Genomic DNA, 15,864 nt, shown 5'->3' on the forward strand with positions numbered 1-15,864 from the left:
AAAATAATCTCACTGGACAGGATCAATTATTGTTATTCATTCATATCAGAAAAATGGAAAATTATTCAAGATACTTCTCAAAGACACCTTGTCTTATGGATACATAGGTCCCAAAAGTCTCCAGATGGATACATTTTAGTTGAACAAGTACTCTTTGCAGTAGATATCAATTAAATGCCCAATTGGTATCTGAGCAAGCTTCAGCCTCCATAAACTTTATATGGTAGAAGGGAAGAAGAGTGAGATAGAAAAATGGGCAGAGAGAAGGAGAGAGATAAAAGAGAAAAAATTAATGGAGAGAGACAGAGACAACAGAGACAGAGAAAGACAGAAGCAGACAAAAGAGAGAGGGAGGGAGGGAGAAAGAAGCAGAGAGAAAGTTGTGTGTAGAGGGCTGGAACTTTGGAGAAGTATACTTGAAACAAGAATACTTGCAACAAGATGTTAACTCAGTATAATTGATGAGATGATGGTTATCTAGTTTACATATACTTAGTACGGTGACATAATGGTTCTCACACATAATCAGTATGCTGTAATGATGTAATTGTAATAGAATATTTAAGGATTGAGAAAGACTGGAAAAGAGACATTCTATCTTTGACCATCCTCTTGGTGGCTCTCCTGCCTCCTGCACTCTGCCACTAGGACCAAGGGCTCGGGCTGATCCCGAGATCCTTCAGAAAGCAAGCTTAGACATTACAGTTGTGAAAGAACAAGAGATAGATGGAACAGGAAATAGATGGAAGAGGTAGAGAAAAGAGGAAGGAGGAGAGGAAATAGATTAATAGGTGAAGGGAGAGAAAAATGTAGAGAAAGAGGCAGAAAGACTAGAGAGGTGAAGAAAGAGAGACTAATGAATGGAGACATAAAAATATGGAGAGAGAGAGGGAGATAGAGAGAGAAATAAAAGAAGGAGGAAGGGGCCAGAAAGGCAGGAAGAGAAAGAGGGAGGAAAAGAGAAAGGAGAGGGGGAAAGAGATGGAGAGAAGAGTGGGGGCAGGGGGAGATAAAGGGGAAAGGAGAGAAAGAATATAATAGACTGAAGTGTTTTTGCATAGTGCAGTTTTGAGTAAGGAAAATTTGGATTCAAATCTCACCTTTGGCCCTAATCAGCTATTTCTGCTTAGTCACTGATCTTTTCAACAAAAAAACAACTTTTATTTATGAGATTAGACTTTACTGATCTTAGCTGATCTTCATGACAACTCTGTGAAGAATAGCTGCCTGAAGCAAGGATTCTGATGCCCCATTTACAGATTAGGAAATTGAGACAGTGACTTGCTCAAGATGATGCCAGTAAGTTGTAGAGTCAGAATTTGAATTCTTGTCTTCTGACCAAGTCCAGTGTGTTTTTCATGACTCCATGCTGCCTTGAATTCTTCCCAATTCAAAGGTAAAGACCATTAACACAAAAGATCTGCCTAATCAGGGTGATAGGGGTTTAGCAGCACCTATTAGTATTAATTTTGTTGTTCAGTCATTTCAGTCATGTCCAATTCTTCATAACCTTATTTGGACTTTTCTTGGCAAAGATAGGGGAGTGTTTTACTATTTCCTTCTCCAGGTAATTTTACAGATGAGGAAACTGAGGCAAATAGGGTTAAATGACTTTCCTAGGGTCACACAGCTAATAAGTGCTTGAGGCCAGATTTGAACACAGGAGGACTCATCTTCCTGACTTCAGGTCCAGTACTCTATCCACTGTGCCACTTCACTGCTCTGTTAGTTACTAGCAGAATTAGTCCATCTGTATTAAAGCCTTGCCTCAACCCTTAGCTCATTATGTATTCATGGTAACACTTCCCTCTCCCCACAGAAGTGCTTTTCTGACCCTTCTGCTTTCCCATTGACTTTCCTCACCATAGTTTCTGTTGAGTATATGATAGGATGTCAATTATTGGGACTATTTGTAGACTTAATGAGATGGAAAATCAATTTTTCTGGCTAATCAGTTTGCTGGTGTTGGGCTTGGAAGACAAGCCTGATGATGATCAAGGTGTTGCTGTGTTATTTTCTTTTAAAAAATGTAATGAAGCCAGACTTTCTCTTTGTGGCATTTCCCTCAAATTGTGTTTCATTCTCTATCAGGTTTTTTGGTCAATCTTCAGACAGAGCCTTGGAGAGCCAAGCAGATACTGTTCTTAGTTGTATTGCTATTCTTCCTTTTCAAAGAAGTTTAAAAATTGGTAGAATATTATGCATTCAGACTTTAATTTGATGATTGTTATACATATGTGGTTAGACCATATCTTGAACTTTCCTTCCATAATACTTTATGCTATTTCCTCATCTCCTTTCATCTGGTGACTTCCTATCCATTCCTTAAAGGCCAACTTAAATATCATAACTTCCATGAAGCTAAAGAGAAGAGATCCACCAGGATTCTCCCCTCCCCATCCTCATCCACATGTACAACTTTAGAACTCCCAATAACACCGTTTTCTAGTAACTCCCTCTCTTTTTTTTTTTAAATAATAGTTTAGGTTTCACTTATTAACAGTTACATAAACTTAATTTCTTAAAAAGCTGTTACTATTAGATAACTATAGTATACACCTAATTTTCCTTCTAAACTTTAAGCTCTTTGAGGCAGGGACTATGTCTTATCTAGATGCTGATTGTCCTTAAGCCTTTGACATAATGCTCTGCAACCAGTAAGTAATTAATAAAATTTGTGGGAGGAATGTTGTTAAATATATGGGAGGGAGGATACCAATACATGGGAGGAATTCAAGAAGTTGTCTTAAAGAGTGCTAGTGATTAAAAGCAGCAAAGGTGAAGAGGATAAACATTCTAGACATGCAGACTGTGCAAAGGACAGAGATAGAATATAGAATGTCATGAACAGGGAAAAGTAAATAGACCAATTGGATTGGATCCTTCAGTTCATGATAAAGAGTAATGTGAAATAAGATTATAAAAAGATTATACAGTAACAAGTGCTGCAGAGAGTTCAAGATAGATGAGGACTGAGAAAATGCATGGGATTCAACAATTAAGAGATCATAGGGGACCTTGGAGAAAAGCTCATTTAAGAGGTGATATCATAAGCCAGATCTCAGGAGTTGAAATGTGAGAGATTTGAGGAAGTAGAAGTTACAAGGGTAAACAGCTTGTTCTAAGAGTTTGGCTGTGAAAAGAAAGAGGGATGTGATATGATAATTTAAGAGGACTGCAAGATTCATTGAAAGTTTTTAAGGATGGAGTAGGGAAGATGATTTGATTGTCTCTATATTATATCAAAAAAGGAGCCAGTGGATAAAGAGTGATAGGAAATGCTCAGAGGCAAAAGTTCTCAAAGGTTAATGTGAGGAGAGGAAATCAAGGCACAAATAATGAAGCTAATCTTATTCTTTCCTGTTATCTTTTCCTCTGAGACCACAGAAAAGGAAGAGAAAATGGGATGTACTTGATATTGAGGGGATTTGAGATGTAGAATCAGGGAGAAAAAGGAGCTCATAAGGAGTGGTCTCAATTTTCTTGATATATAAGTTTATATACTTTCCTTGATAAGTATAAAAATCCTTTGCTGAGTAGGAAGTAGTAAGGTTTTAGAACTCCTTTGAAGAGCAAAGAGAAGGTTTGGAATGCACTCATGTTCATTTGAAGTTCATTTAATCCCCCAAATATTTTTTAATCATACGACTTGCTATATATCTATCCCTCTGGTCTATACTTATGAAATTTATTTTTTGATCCCACAGATAAGACTTTACAATTATCTTTTTAAATTTAGCTCTAGAATTTTGACTTTGTCAATGTTATTTTTCCTAGATTTGTGTGATCTGAAAAATTGATATGCGTGCCATCCATGCCTCTTATCCAAACTATTGGATAAATCATTGGTAAAATGGTTAACCACTGGTAAAACTGTTAAATGTTTCCCTTTGACCGATTATACTTTTTGAGTCATTTTCCTAGCTGTTGACTCTTTTTTTTTTTTTCATAATTCTCTTGTATCATCCTCATTTCGTTTCCCATTTTTTCCTTCTATCTTTCTTTCTGATTTTTAAACTTCTTTATGAGCTCTTCCATGAGTTCTTTCTGAGCTTGAGATCACTTCCCATTTTTCTTTGGGTTTTGCCCATAGGTGTTTTGACATTGTTGCCCTCTTCTGAGTCTGTGCTGTGGTCTTTCCTGACACCATACTTTCTATGGTCAGATTCTTCTGTTTATTTATTTATTGATCATCTAAAAAAAATTGGCATTTTTAATAAATTTGAACTCTGCTCCCAGGGTGGAAGGAGCACAATCTCAAGCTTCCTGTGCCAGTGGCTACAGGCCCTGGCTGTTTACCTGGGGCTGCTGATGTTGTCCTAAGGGAACTCTCATGGCTGGTGTTGCACTGTGAAGGTGGAATGGGGGATGACAGGTGCTGCTGGAGGATAGAGGGGTCTGACAGCTTACCTGGTGCTGAGTTGCAGTCCGAATAGTTGTGACTAGCTTGTGCTGAGGTCTGGTGGGTGTTTCTCTGTTTACCTGGAACTGCCCTGAAGCACATAGCAGTCTGGCAGCTGAAGAATGCCTGTTTGCTCAGGGCCATGCTAAAGCACATGGAAGTCCAACTGCTGGAGGATGTCTGCCCATCATGGCCCTACACCAAAGTATGTGGTGGTTTCTAGAGCTAAAGTCCCTTACTCCCTTAGCTATACCAAAGCAGTTGGAGGGTCCAAGTGTTAGCATTCACCTGTTTCATTACACTGAGGATCAGGACATTCTATTGGTTTGCTGATGTGGGGCTTGCTGCTGGCTCACTGGCTAGCCACCTGTCCTCAATTCCCTTACCTGAATAAGATGGACCCCTCCTGCCAATCCTACAAATTTCCTGGGCTAAAATATTATTTCGCCCTATCCCCTTATTGCTTCTATGTCTTCAGGATCTGTCTTGGGGTGCTATTTTATGTTTGCCCCAAAGTGAACATGGGATTCACTTTTACTCCACCATTTTGGCTCCCAAAAGTGATTCACTGTTTACTCCACCATTTTGGCTCCCAAAAGTAGAATCAGCATCAGAGATTTTATCACATTTTTGCTGAAATAAAAAGTCTATTAATTTTGCAAAAAAAAAAAAAAAAACAAATCCCAAAAAACAAAACAAAACAAAACAAAAAACTAAGGTTAGCCTGGAATGAACTGCTCTTGATGAATTTAATTCTTTATGATCACTGTTTCCTTTTTAAATATTCATAAACCAGCACTTTAATAGTTTACTCTAGAACAGAGTGTTAAACAAATGCCCTGTGAGTCATAAATGGCCCAAATATTTCAAGGTAGATTAAACTATAACTGGGAAGTATTTAACAAAATAAATAAAAATATAATAAAATGTAAATAATATTACATTTTAAAACTAAACCAATGTGTGATCCACAGGGATTTTTATGTATGGATTAGTATACCCCATTTTCATTTGAATTTGATATAACTTCTCTAGAATTTTTCTACTCTAGAATAATTCCAAGAGCTGTAGCAACACTTACTCATTTGGGTCTTTCATTTGCAAAATCTACTCTCTTCCCTTTATTGAAAACCTGAACACCATTTGTCCTACATCAATTCTGCTATGGATCTTTTCTTTTTTAAGATCTTTCAAAAATCATTGTATCTGCCAAGACTTTCAGAACCCTGAATGTACTTTGAATGAAAGCAGAGATCTGAACTTATTAAGGGTAGCTGGACATTCTGACTCTCTGTTCTATCCAATCTAAAGATCATCCTCCTTGGCAGATATAATAGAAGCATCACAACTTCTCCTCATAAAGTCTTCCCTAGAAATACTTTCTATATTCCTCCCAACCATAACATCTGTGCTCAAATCAATCACCAGAAGTGGATAGTAGTTACCAAGTTTGACAAATATTGACAGATATCTCACACACTGAGAAGATAGCACACCTCTCTATTATTAGAATCAGGTCAACAAAAAACTTTCTCAGTCACCTGGAGTGGAGAATCACCAATTATCACTACTTGGCTCATTTTTGTCTATCTTCCTGGATGATCTCTTTCCTGAAGGCATTGATAAATATATAGCATTATTCCTTAAAGCAGTGTTCCCTAGACTTTTTGGATTGTACATCCTTATTAATAAAATCTTTTTAAAGCACATATTCAAAATATACAATTACATGAATATATCACAGTACTAAAATATTGTGTACTTTATAACATATGCAAACCAGAAATTTAAAAGGATTAAATATAAAATAATATATTAACAGTATCTTATTTTAGTGGCAAACATTTTTAGCTCACTTTAAAATGACAGTTTTAAAAATGAGAACAATGTGGGAGTTTTTAAAATTGGTTTAACAATTTGAGATGTAGGAAGTACAATATCTTAACTGAATTCAATTTATTCCAATATCTCTTTTTAATCGATGTCATAGCTGAAAAAGATATCTCATAGGGCAAATGGAAAGAGTGCATCATTGGTTGTACTCAACAAATCAAGATACTAAGGTTTTAATCCTATCCACCAGCTATGCAAAGGTTTTTTGGTAAAATTTAGCCAGAAATTTTTCATGTGGTCAGGGATGGAGACAGGGGTGGTCTCTAAAGGCTAAGTTCCACTACATAAAATGACTTTTGCAGGTAAAGAGAAAGGAGACAGTGGAAAGGCAAAAGATGGCAAGATGCCCAAGTGAGCTCTGTTTTTCTCATAGTTTATGGAGTTCTTCATTTGCTTCCAAGGTGTTAGGTTATTTTTGTGTGTATATGTCCATTCTCCATCCCAAGAGGCTCACTTATACAATCCATCCCTCTCTTCCATCCAAAGTGAGGACCTAGAAGTGTCCCTATTCCAGAGGAAGCAAAATCTGCCTATTCTGGACAAAACCTAGGGCTCTTGGCATCAGGACTTATAAGAATTGCACACTGTTACTCCAGCAGATGGTGAAGCAAGGAGAAAACAAGATTCATTTGGGGAATGACTACCCCCTTGGGGAGGAATATACATGATTGATAGTCCAACGACGTATAGACAGGGGGAAAGAACATTGGAAGTATGCAGTGGGCTCCCTGCATATGAGCTTAATAGTTGTGCTGATTTTCTCAGTTTTAATATTCTCTTCACACATCCCATTGAATGTACACTTCCTGAGGCACATATCACTCCTTTTGGAGGATTATTGCATTTCAAGCAGCTACCCTTTCCACAGAAGGTACAAATAATTCTTTTTGTTGTAAGAACTTCATATCTCTTATTAACTCCTGAGTGTTCAGGAGTCTTACGTCCTCTTCTTCTGAGTGTTACATGCTTTCATCTTACAAATTCTTGACACATATCAAAATTTTCTGCTTCCCCTTCAGCTCCATTTTCTTCATTAATATCCCTTTTAAGCCTCTCCCTCTTTTCCCCAGGAAAAAACAAAGATATTTTTCCTAGTAACTTGGAGAGTAGAGAGGAATTCCTCGACCTCATCTACCTTTTCTTATCAGAAGGAAACCATTCTGCATTAAGCTTAGAAAGTCACTTGGCTACAGCAGAAAAACAAACATACATTTCATGCAGGTCCAAGCAATTTCTCCTTGCTCTCCATACTTTCCAGAAATGGGATCCCTAATGACTTCTGTTACTAGGTACAGAATAAACTGACATAATCCAGAGGATGTCAGCTTTTTTTTTTTTTTTTTTTTGGTCACTTACTCCCAAAGTGAAAACTTCTAACATGAAGATTATTTCAAAGAATTTAGTACCAATAACTGCCCCCTATATTCATGGATAAAAGGGAAAATTATTTTGGAAAACCAGAGTGATACCATTCTGGTTTATTCACTATAGAAATTATTTCCTTATTGGTTAGACCCATGAGATAGTAGGGCTATATTTTTCCTCCTTCCCTTTGTTCCAATTTCTACCACTGGCTTAGGTTATAAATTAAATAAAAATCAATACATATAATATGATTCACAGAAACTTGAGAACCTTCCCACCACTCCAACACACATAATTATATCTATATTTATCGAGAGATGTATACAAATATATGTTATAACACATGGAAGACATATATGTCCTCCGCCTGCTTAATTGAAGAATTAATGTACATAGTCTCCTATTAGAGCATCACTCATTTGATCCTCTTCTAAAATGTATGAATTCTTAAAAATCTGATCATTCTCTTCATTTTCTAGCTAGCAAAATCCAGGACATTGAGGGAATAGATGCTTTGATGCTAGAATGAATGATTGATAATGCTATAATTATGCTAGAATAAAATTCTCATTCATGAAGCACAACTCTGAGGAAGTTAGAGATATGTGAAATACTTGACAGGCAATGGAAATTGCCAAAAGTCTTCAGGCAGGGCAGAAGGGATGACAGAAAAAGATAGGTATAAGGCTCTTTGGCACATAGTAGGAGGTAAGAAGGTGAAAGAGATAAGTTTGATCTCCATCATGGTTTGGGCTAGTGCCAACCTTGATTGGCCATCTAGTTAAAGATGTTTAATTATTTTTTAAGGAACAAAAAAATTAAAGTCAACTGTTTTCAAAGAAAGTGCTCTCTGCAATCCAGAGATTCTGAAAGCCAATATTTCATTTGGTTCAGCCTGTTTAATCAATTAATGAAATTGAGATCATATCATTCAGTGGCAACAAAAAATTCTTCAATTAAAAAACTTCCTAGAATATTATGTGAATTTCTTCAGTCAATTTCATTTTTATTCATTTTCCAAATCATCTTTCTATTAAAGGTTTTCAGAGAAGCTTGAATCAATACGGGACCTAGAGATTTCTCTGTATCTAAGAAACAGTTTCCTGCTTCTAGGGGATTTCCTTTTCTGCTCTTTATTGCTGAACATATATTTGCTCAGGATTTCTATCATTGCTTTACTAGCGATGAAAAGAGATAAACACAGCAATGATTACCATGATTGAGATTTTCCTAGGATTTGATTTTATTCTTTATGCTATTAACAAATGATTACATCTAAGATAATTTCGTGTTTGAGCTCATATATGTTTCTTTTGACCAGGGATCGATATAGAAGAGTATAAGAACACTTGATTGGGGGGGGGGGGCTTAGAATTTAGTGCAATCTAGAGCAAACCTTAGCATTTTTAGTAATACAGAAACTGTGACCAAGACCAAATTGTCTTTCTTAAAGTCATAGTAAATAAGTTTGAGAGTCAGGAAATCTTAGTTTCAGCTTGTTAGGTAACCATAAGTCATTTACCCTCTAGGAACCTGAGTCTTCATCATCTACAAAATAAGATGAATAATTTGGTATTCTTTCTATATTGAATTTAATTAAATGAACATTTATGAATATTCAAATATATAAAAGGGCACTATACTAAGTGCTTGAGATATAGAACCATTGCTAGAATGGGACTTTGCCCCACACCCTCAAATTTAGAAGGTACCCAAATCATTTTCAGGTCAATGGATGGAGAACCCAATAACTACATCATGGTTTTTTTTTTTTTTACCACTACCAACACTATGGCCAAGTAGGAAGATATTAAAAAACCTTTATTTAGAATTAGGTAATTATATGTCTATTCATAATGAAAATTCAGCTAGATACTGTACTAGACACTGAGAGAGAATCAGAAGAACCTACATGGCTTAAAGGATCCTCAGAGGCCATCTGGTTCAATCTTTCATTTTACAAATGAGGTAACAGCCCCTGGGTAGGTAAGTGACTTGTCCAAGATTACTCAGGAATCCCCTCTGACTTCAAAGCCAGTATTCATTCAGAGAGAAATAAGCCAACAGCTCACTATCTAGAGGGGAAGGGAAATAAAATACAATCATAATATAAAGTAGAATATACTTGAGAATGTAGAAAAACACATGTTATGAGCAATGATTTCTGGCTGATTAGAAGGAAGGAAAGAATTAGGAAAGATTTCATGAAGTAACCAGCATTTGGGATAGACCTTAAAGAATGGGAAATGATAGTGGGAATGGCATTCCAGTTTTGAGCAAATATATAAAATCAGGAAAATATTGATTATGTTTAAAAAAACACAAGTACCCTATTTTGTCTATAGCATTTGATGTACAAAATCAATTCAATCAATAAACATTTCTTAGGTACCTCCTATAAGTAAAGATCACTGTCCTAGGAGCTGGGGATATAAAGATTGAAAAAAATGACACAGTTTTGACATAATGCCTGTGTTCAATCTAGTTAGCAATTTATTAGTCAGAGAGATCCTGAGAATATGCATTAAGTTGTTGGCAAAAAATATTGCAAAGCGTGAATGGACAAAATATGGCAGGCGATTAGGTGTGGTGGTCACAAAGAGATAATGACAGAAAGGGAAGGAAAAATCAGGAAAAAGCATATTTTAGAGGAAAGATTAGTTTAACTCTGAGCATTAATTACATAACGTTGGAAGGGACCTTAGAAATATCTGCTTCAAAACCTTTATTTTATAAATGAGGAAAGCATAGTCCCAGTAGGCTCTGTGACTTACCCCAAATGATATGGATAGCAAAGAGCAGAACTGGGATTTGGACATGTTCCAAACTATTTTTGCTACTACACCGGAGTGAGATGGAAATATTAGCAGAATATGTTTAACATACATTGAAACACTTGCCATCTAGGGAAAGTGTTGGGGAGAAGGGAAGGAAAAAAATTATAACACTAGGTTTTGTAAGGGTGAATGTTGAAAATTATTCATATTTTGAAAATAAAAAACTTTAATTAAAAAGAAGAAATATTAGCAGAAACTCCAGGAGGGATATCTAACAGATAACTGGAAATGCAAGGCTAGAACACTGGAGGGAGAATGGGTATGGAGATAGAGATTTAAGAGTCACCTCAATAGGAATAATAGTTGCAGTGACAATAGTGAATACAATTTCTAAAGTAGAGAGTATTAAAAGAGAAGAGAATGGAGCTTTGAAGAATGGTATCATAAGACTGAAAAAAGGTAAAAATGAGATGTTATGATATCAAGAGGAAGAAAAAAGGCAAAGGACAAAAAGGAGAGATCAGATGGATTGGAGGAAAATAATTGTAGTAACATGTCATAGGCATGGAGGAGAAAGTATGAAGGAATCAAAGTTCCAAGAGATTTAGATTAACATTGTGGTTATTTGCCTAATAAAAATGGGACCTTCTAGGCTTCCCTAAAAAAAAGGTGATAAACTTTCACATATGATTACATAGGATTTGAGTGGTCATCCGAAGAAGTTAAGACTGGTTATTCTTACTGCTACTGTGAAGCATATCTGAAAGTTTACTTACCATGGTATCAGTATATTCACCCAGTTTGGCCTCAGGAATGAGTTTTTTGTGATGTAGGAAGAGATCTCGAAGAAAATTCTATAGGTACACACACAAAAAAGAATTACCACTTCATAAAAGGTATAAATTACCACTTTACAAAAAGATCATATAAATGAATAATACTTAAAAATTTTTATTTTTAATTTATGGAATAAAAGAAGCATTTCTCTGAAATAGTATAATAAAAAGTGATTGCACATGAAACAAAAAATTACTGTTCCTTATAAATACATAATAAAATTATCAGGTAAATTTTTTTCTTCCCCTTTTTCTTCCCCCATCCTAGATATGGTAACCATTAGATATAAATAGGTATAATGTGTGTGTATACACACACATATATGCAAACACATGTATATATGTATATATGTAAAATTATTCTATACATACTTATCAGTTCTTTCTGTGGATGTCTTTCTCCATATGTCCTTTATTGTAGGCAAATACTACTTTACAAAAGGCATAAAGCCTCCATGAGTTCCATGTTTTAAAGATTGGATTGTTTTTGTTTTGTTTTTTAAGAAAGCTCATGTTAGTAGATAATATGGACTTGACTGATCACTTCTACTACAGTTCCCTTGTGGCCCATACAGAGACTCTTCCCTAGAGGAGCTTCTACCTTGGGGTCCCATTCATTTGATTAGTGATAGCTTCTCTGAGAATACTTTATTTCAGGAAATCATCAATCACACTTTATTTTACTCCCTTCTTTGTCACCCACTCTTCCAAAGCTTCTTGGCCAACTTCTTTTCCACAGTCTGTTTACCCTTTCCTCTCCTTCTCCTTTCAGTTCTGGAACTAGGAATTAAAATCAAACCAACCTCCAATGTTCTTAGATAGGCTTCTCTTGGGACCCCACTTATCATTCCAGAATTTCCAGGAAAAAAAAGAGCCCCTCTCTGGCTTCCACTTCCCTATGAATATTCTTATCCACTTAATAAATTAAGCTCCTCAAAAGTTTCTGTATTTGCTGTATCCCAGAACTTAGCACAAAGCTTGGCACATAGTAAACACTTTTTATTCATTCATTTGTGATTACAGTTTCATATCACCTCATATTTATATAACATTTTAAGATTTAAAGAGGGATTTTTTTTCTACAATCATCCCAGGAGGTAAGGAGTGTAAGTGTTATTATTTTACTTTGTAAGTGAAAAATCTGAACTACAGAGAGGTTGTGACTTGAAAAGTTACACAGTCAGAAGATAATATAGCCAGGATTTGAATCCAACTTTTCTCACTCCTAATCTAATATTCTTTTTATAGCAGCAAGAAATAGAAAACAGATACCCATTTCCCTCATATTCCTCATTTTGTCTTTGTATTACCAGCACCTGCCACAGTGTCTGGAACATAACAGGTGCATAATAGCCCTTGTTTAGTGAATAAGTGAATAAATGAATAATTAAAATGATGATTTCTCCTTCTTTGTCTCTATGGTTATAAGAGTAACACTATCTGAATTTTTGAAGAGAGACTCAAAAGTGGACAGCTTGGAGAACTGGTGATAAAATTAAACTTGAAGTTCTTGGCTCCACTCCATTGGAAGTTAAGTGCACAACATATTTGGACTCAAATTTCTAGCAATAGACAAAACCACACATTTTCCAAACCTTCAGCAGGTTCAGAATACATTAGACAAAGCTTACCTGGAGCTCCCCAGCTGAGATAAATCCACTGCTATCAGCATCATATTTGCGCCAAATCTGAAACACAAGACCTAATCAGTAGTCAGTCCTTAAATCATTGAGCTAAATAGACTCCTGCTAATCTTACAGGCAGCTCAGTGGTGCAATGGAGTCTGGAAGATTCACCTTTCTGAATTCAAATCTGTCTTCAAACTCTTACTAGATGTGTGATTCTGGGCAAGTCACTTAACCTTGTTTGTCTCGGTTTCCTCATGTGTAAAATGATCTGGAGAAGGAAGTGACAAGCCACTTCAGCATCTTTGCCAAGAAACCCCCAAATGGGATCACAAAGAGTCAAACACAACTTAAATGACTGAACAACAAAAACAATCTTACAGGGACAGAATCTGCAGTTGATATTTAGTTATAGGTGGTTTAGGGCTGGATCTGTGATTTGACTGTATATGAAACTCTCTCTACCAATGCAAGTCATTGCCTTCTTTACAAATTATAATCTTAAGAGGGCTGCCCAGAGCATTAAGAAGTTAAGGATTACACAAGCAGTATACGTCAGAGATATGATTTGTACTCAGGTTTTGCTGATTTGGTTCTGGCTCCTATCTCCTACAGTCAATTTTTAAAAAAAGACAAAAGCAATATTTTAGGTTTCTTTGGGTAGCAGTGAACAAACAGAAATATTCAATTAAAAAAATGAAATAAAATCTCTCAGTTCCTATAGAGCCATTTCTTTAACTGTCTTTACAAAAAAGACATTCAGCTAAAAGAGCTCCTTTGGATAAGTCAGAAGCCACTCAGCCAAAATGATCTTTGATGATTTACGTGATCCAGATGAATATGTTGTGATGGTAAATTAGTTTATCTTTTGTCTCAATTCTTACCTAGCTATTAGTCATTGAATGGGTGTTGCCTCAGACAAACTGCAGCCTCAGAAAGACCTTAATTTAGAAAGGCTAAGGTCACCCACGGCATTCTCAGCCATCAGTCTTAGCCATTGCCAGTTTTCTTGATTTATACCATGCCACTGGGCTTTGATGACTGGAGGAGAGAGTGAAGCTGATGATTTTGTGCAACTTTGCCTCACTTGAATCCAATTCATGCATAAGTCAAGATATCACCCTGCAATGTCACTGCATCTCTTCAAAAAATGAAGGACCAACATCAGCAACAATTCTCCCCACCATGCACACACACTCATCTTTTTCACCTCCTACCTATGACCTGCAGACGATTAGGAAGGAAACAAAACATGGAAAACAGGTTTTTAGCTACCAATTCTAGAAAATAGGTTTTGGAAATGATTTATTGACTGGCTGATTTAAAGAGGAACATTTGCCTAAATGTGACCAGCAAGCCTCTCTTCAAATATCATTAGTCACAAGATGTTGAAAACAAAACAAAACAATAGCTGAGGAATAGATAGCATATCCCAAAAGTCTCAGTTCAGGCTCAAGTAAAGCTTAAACTTTAAAACCTAGTACACAGCTTTAGAAATTGTGTTGTTTTTAAACCATTAACCCCACATTAATCCTGTGAAGATGGCACTAGATGTATTAATATCCTCATTTAACAGATGATACAAGTGAGATTTAAGGAAACTAAATAAATGACTTTCAGAGCCACATGCTTAGTAAGTCAGAAAAAGGATTTGGCTCTAGGTCCAATACTCTTTATGTGACATCTTGCTGTCTCTGCGAATTGAACCAATCACATAGAAAATCATGATGAGTATTTGTTTCCCTCTCCTATCCTCACACAGTCTGAAACCTTTTATGAGTATCCTTTGTCAGATTTGGTATAGGAAAGGAAAAGCTGCTTACCTGCATAAACTCCACACTGTTATCCAAGGGAGTTTCTCGACGAAAGAGCAAAAGAAAATTTTCATCTTCTGGCAAGATTATGCTGGCAAGCTAAAGGATTAAGACAAAAGCATTTAGATTTAATCTAGAAATCAGTATTACTTAGGGTGTCCTGTCAGTCAGTGACTTGTTTTTATCCATCATTTAATATCTTCTTAGTTCCCCTTGCCCCCACTGATCAATTTATCAATTAAAAAAAACTAAGAGGATGGATATTTTCAGTACCATTGGGGTAGCCTAATGTACATTGCCACTCCTTTGATTATGAGTTCCTAATGGACAAGAAGAGATTCTCCTAAAATTTTGCATATTTTTTAGTCTTCTGGGACTATATAGTAAAGTTTACATGAAGGTCAAGAATCAATTCAGTCATATGTCTGGGTAGAAAACCAATGAATATGAATAGATAGCAAAACCACTAGAAACCATTTAGTACCCCAAGGCTACTTTGAGTTATAAACTTCTATCTATTCTGATCTTTCCCTGCCCAAGAGTTAGTTATGTCTTCTGGTTTATATTCTAACTTTATTGTTCCCCTAATCTCTGTGATGTTTTTCTAGACACAAATTTCTTTTTTTTCCCCTGCTGTCCTTAATCAATATCATGTCATTTTTATACCTTATCAAATGCCATCTTTCTTTTTTCCCCACAATTACACATTAAAATAATTTTAAACATTTTTTAATAGTTTTGAATTCTAAATCTCATGCTTTCTCCTCACCTTGTTTCTTTCTTCCCTTCCCCCTCTCTGAAATAGTAAGCAATCTGATATGCTATAAATATACAATCATATAAAGCATTTCCATATAATCATTTGTATAAGAAAACACAAAAAATGAAAAAAAGTGAAAAATAGTATGCTTCTATCTACATTCAGACAATATCAGTTCTGTCTCTAGAAATGAATAGTATGTTTCATCATGAGTCTTTTGGGTTTGTCTTAGATTGTTTTGCTGAGAATGGTAATTCATTCACAATTCTTCCCTGCATAATATTAGTGTTATTATGGACAATGTTCTCTTGGTCTTTTCACTTCACTTCACATCAATTCATATAAGTCTTTTCAGGTTTTTCTGAAATCATCCTGTTTGTCATTTCTTATCG

The 15,864-nt window shown here is 35.8% G+C and overlaps 1 protein-coding gene across 1 annotated transcript in view; it reads right to left on the reverse strand.

The window, feature by feature from the left end:
* Nucleotides 1-15,864, reverse strand: part of SCGN (secretagogin, EF-hand calcium binding protein) — a 65,740-nt gene that overhangs the window by 22,133 nt on the left and 27,743 nt on the right. The window contains exons 4-6 of the mRNA XM_023496306.2: nt 14,722-14,811; nt 12,905-12,961; nt 11,214-11,291 (exon numbers count right to left, since the gene is read on the reverse strand). Of these exons, the coding sequence (XP_023352074.1) occupies nt 11,214-11,291; nt 12,905-12,961; nt 14,722-14,811 (225 nt within the window). The remainder of the gene's footprint in view (nt 1-11,213; nt 11,292-12,904; nt 12,962-14,721; nt 14,812-15,864) is intronic.

Source organism: Sarcophilus harrisii, chromosome 1 (genome assembly GCF_902635505.1).
Source record: "Sarcophilus harrisii chromosome 1, mSarHar1.11, whole genome shotgun sequence".
Classification (NCBI taxonomy): Eukaryota; Metazoa; Chordata; class Mammalia; order Dasyuromorphia; family Dasyuridae; genus Sarcophilus; species Sarcophilus harrisii.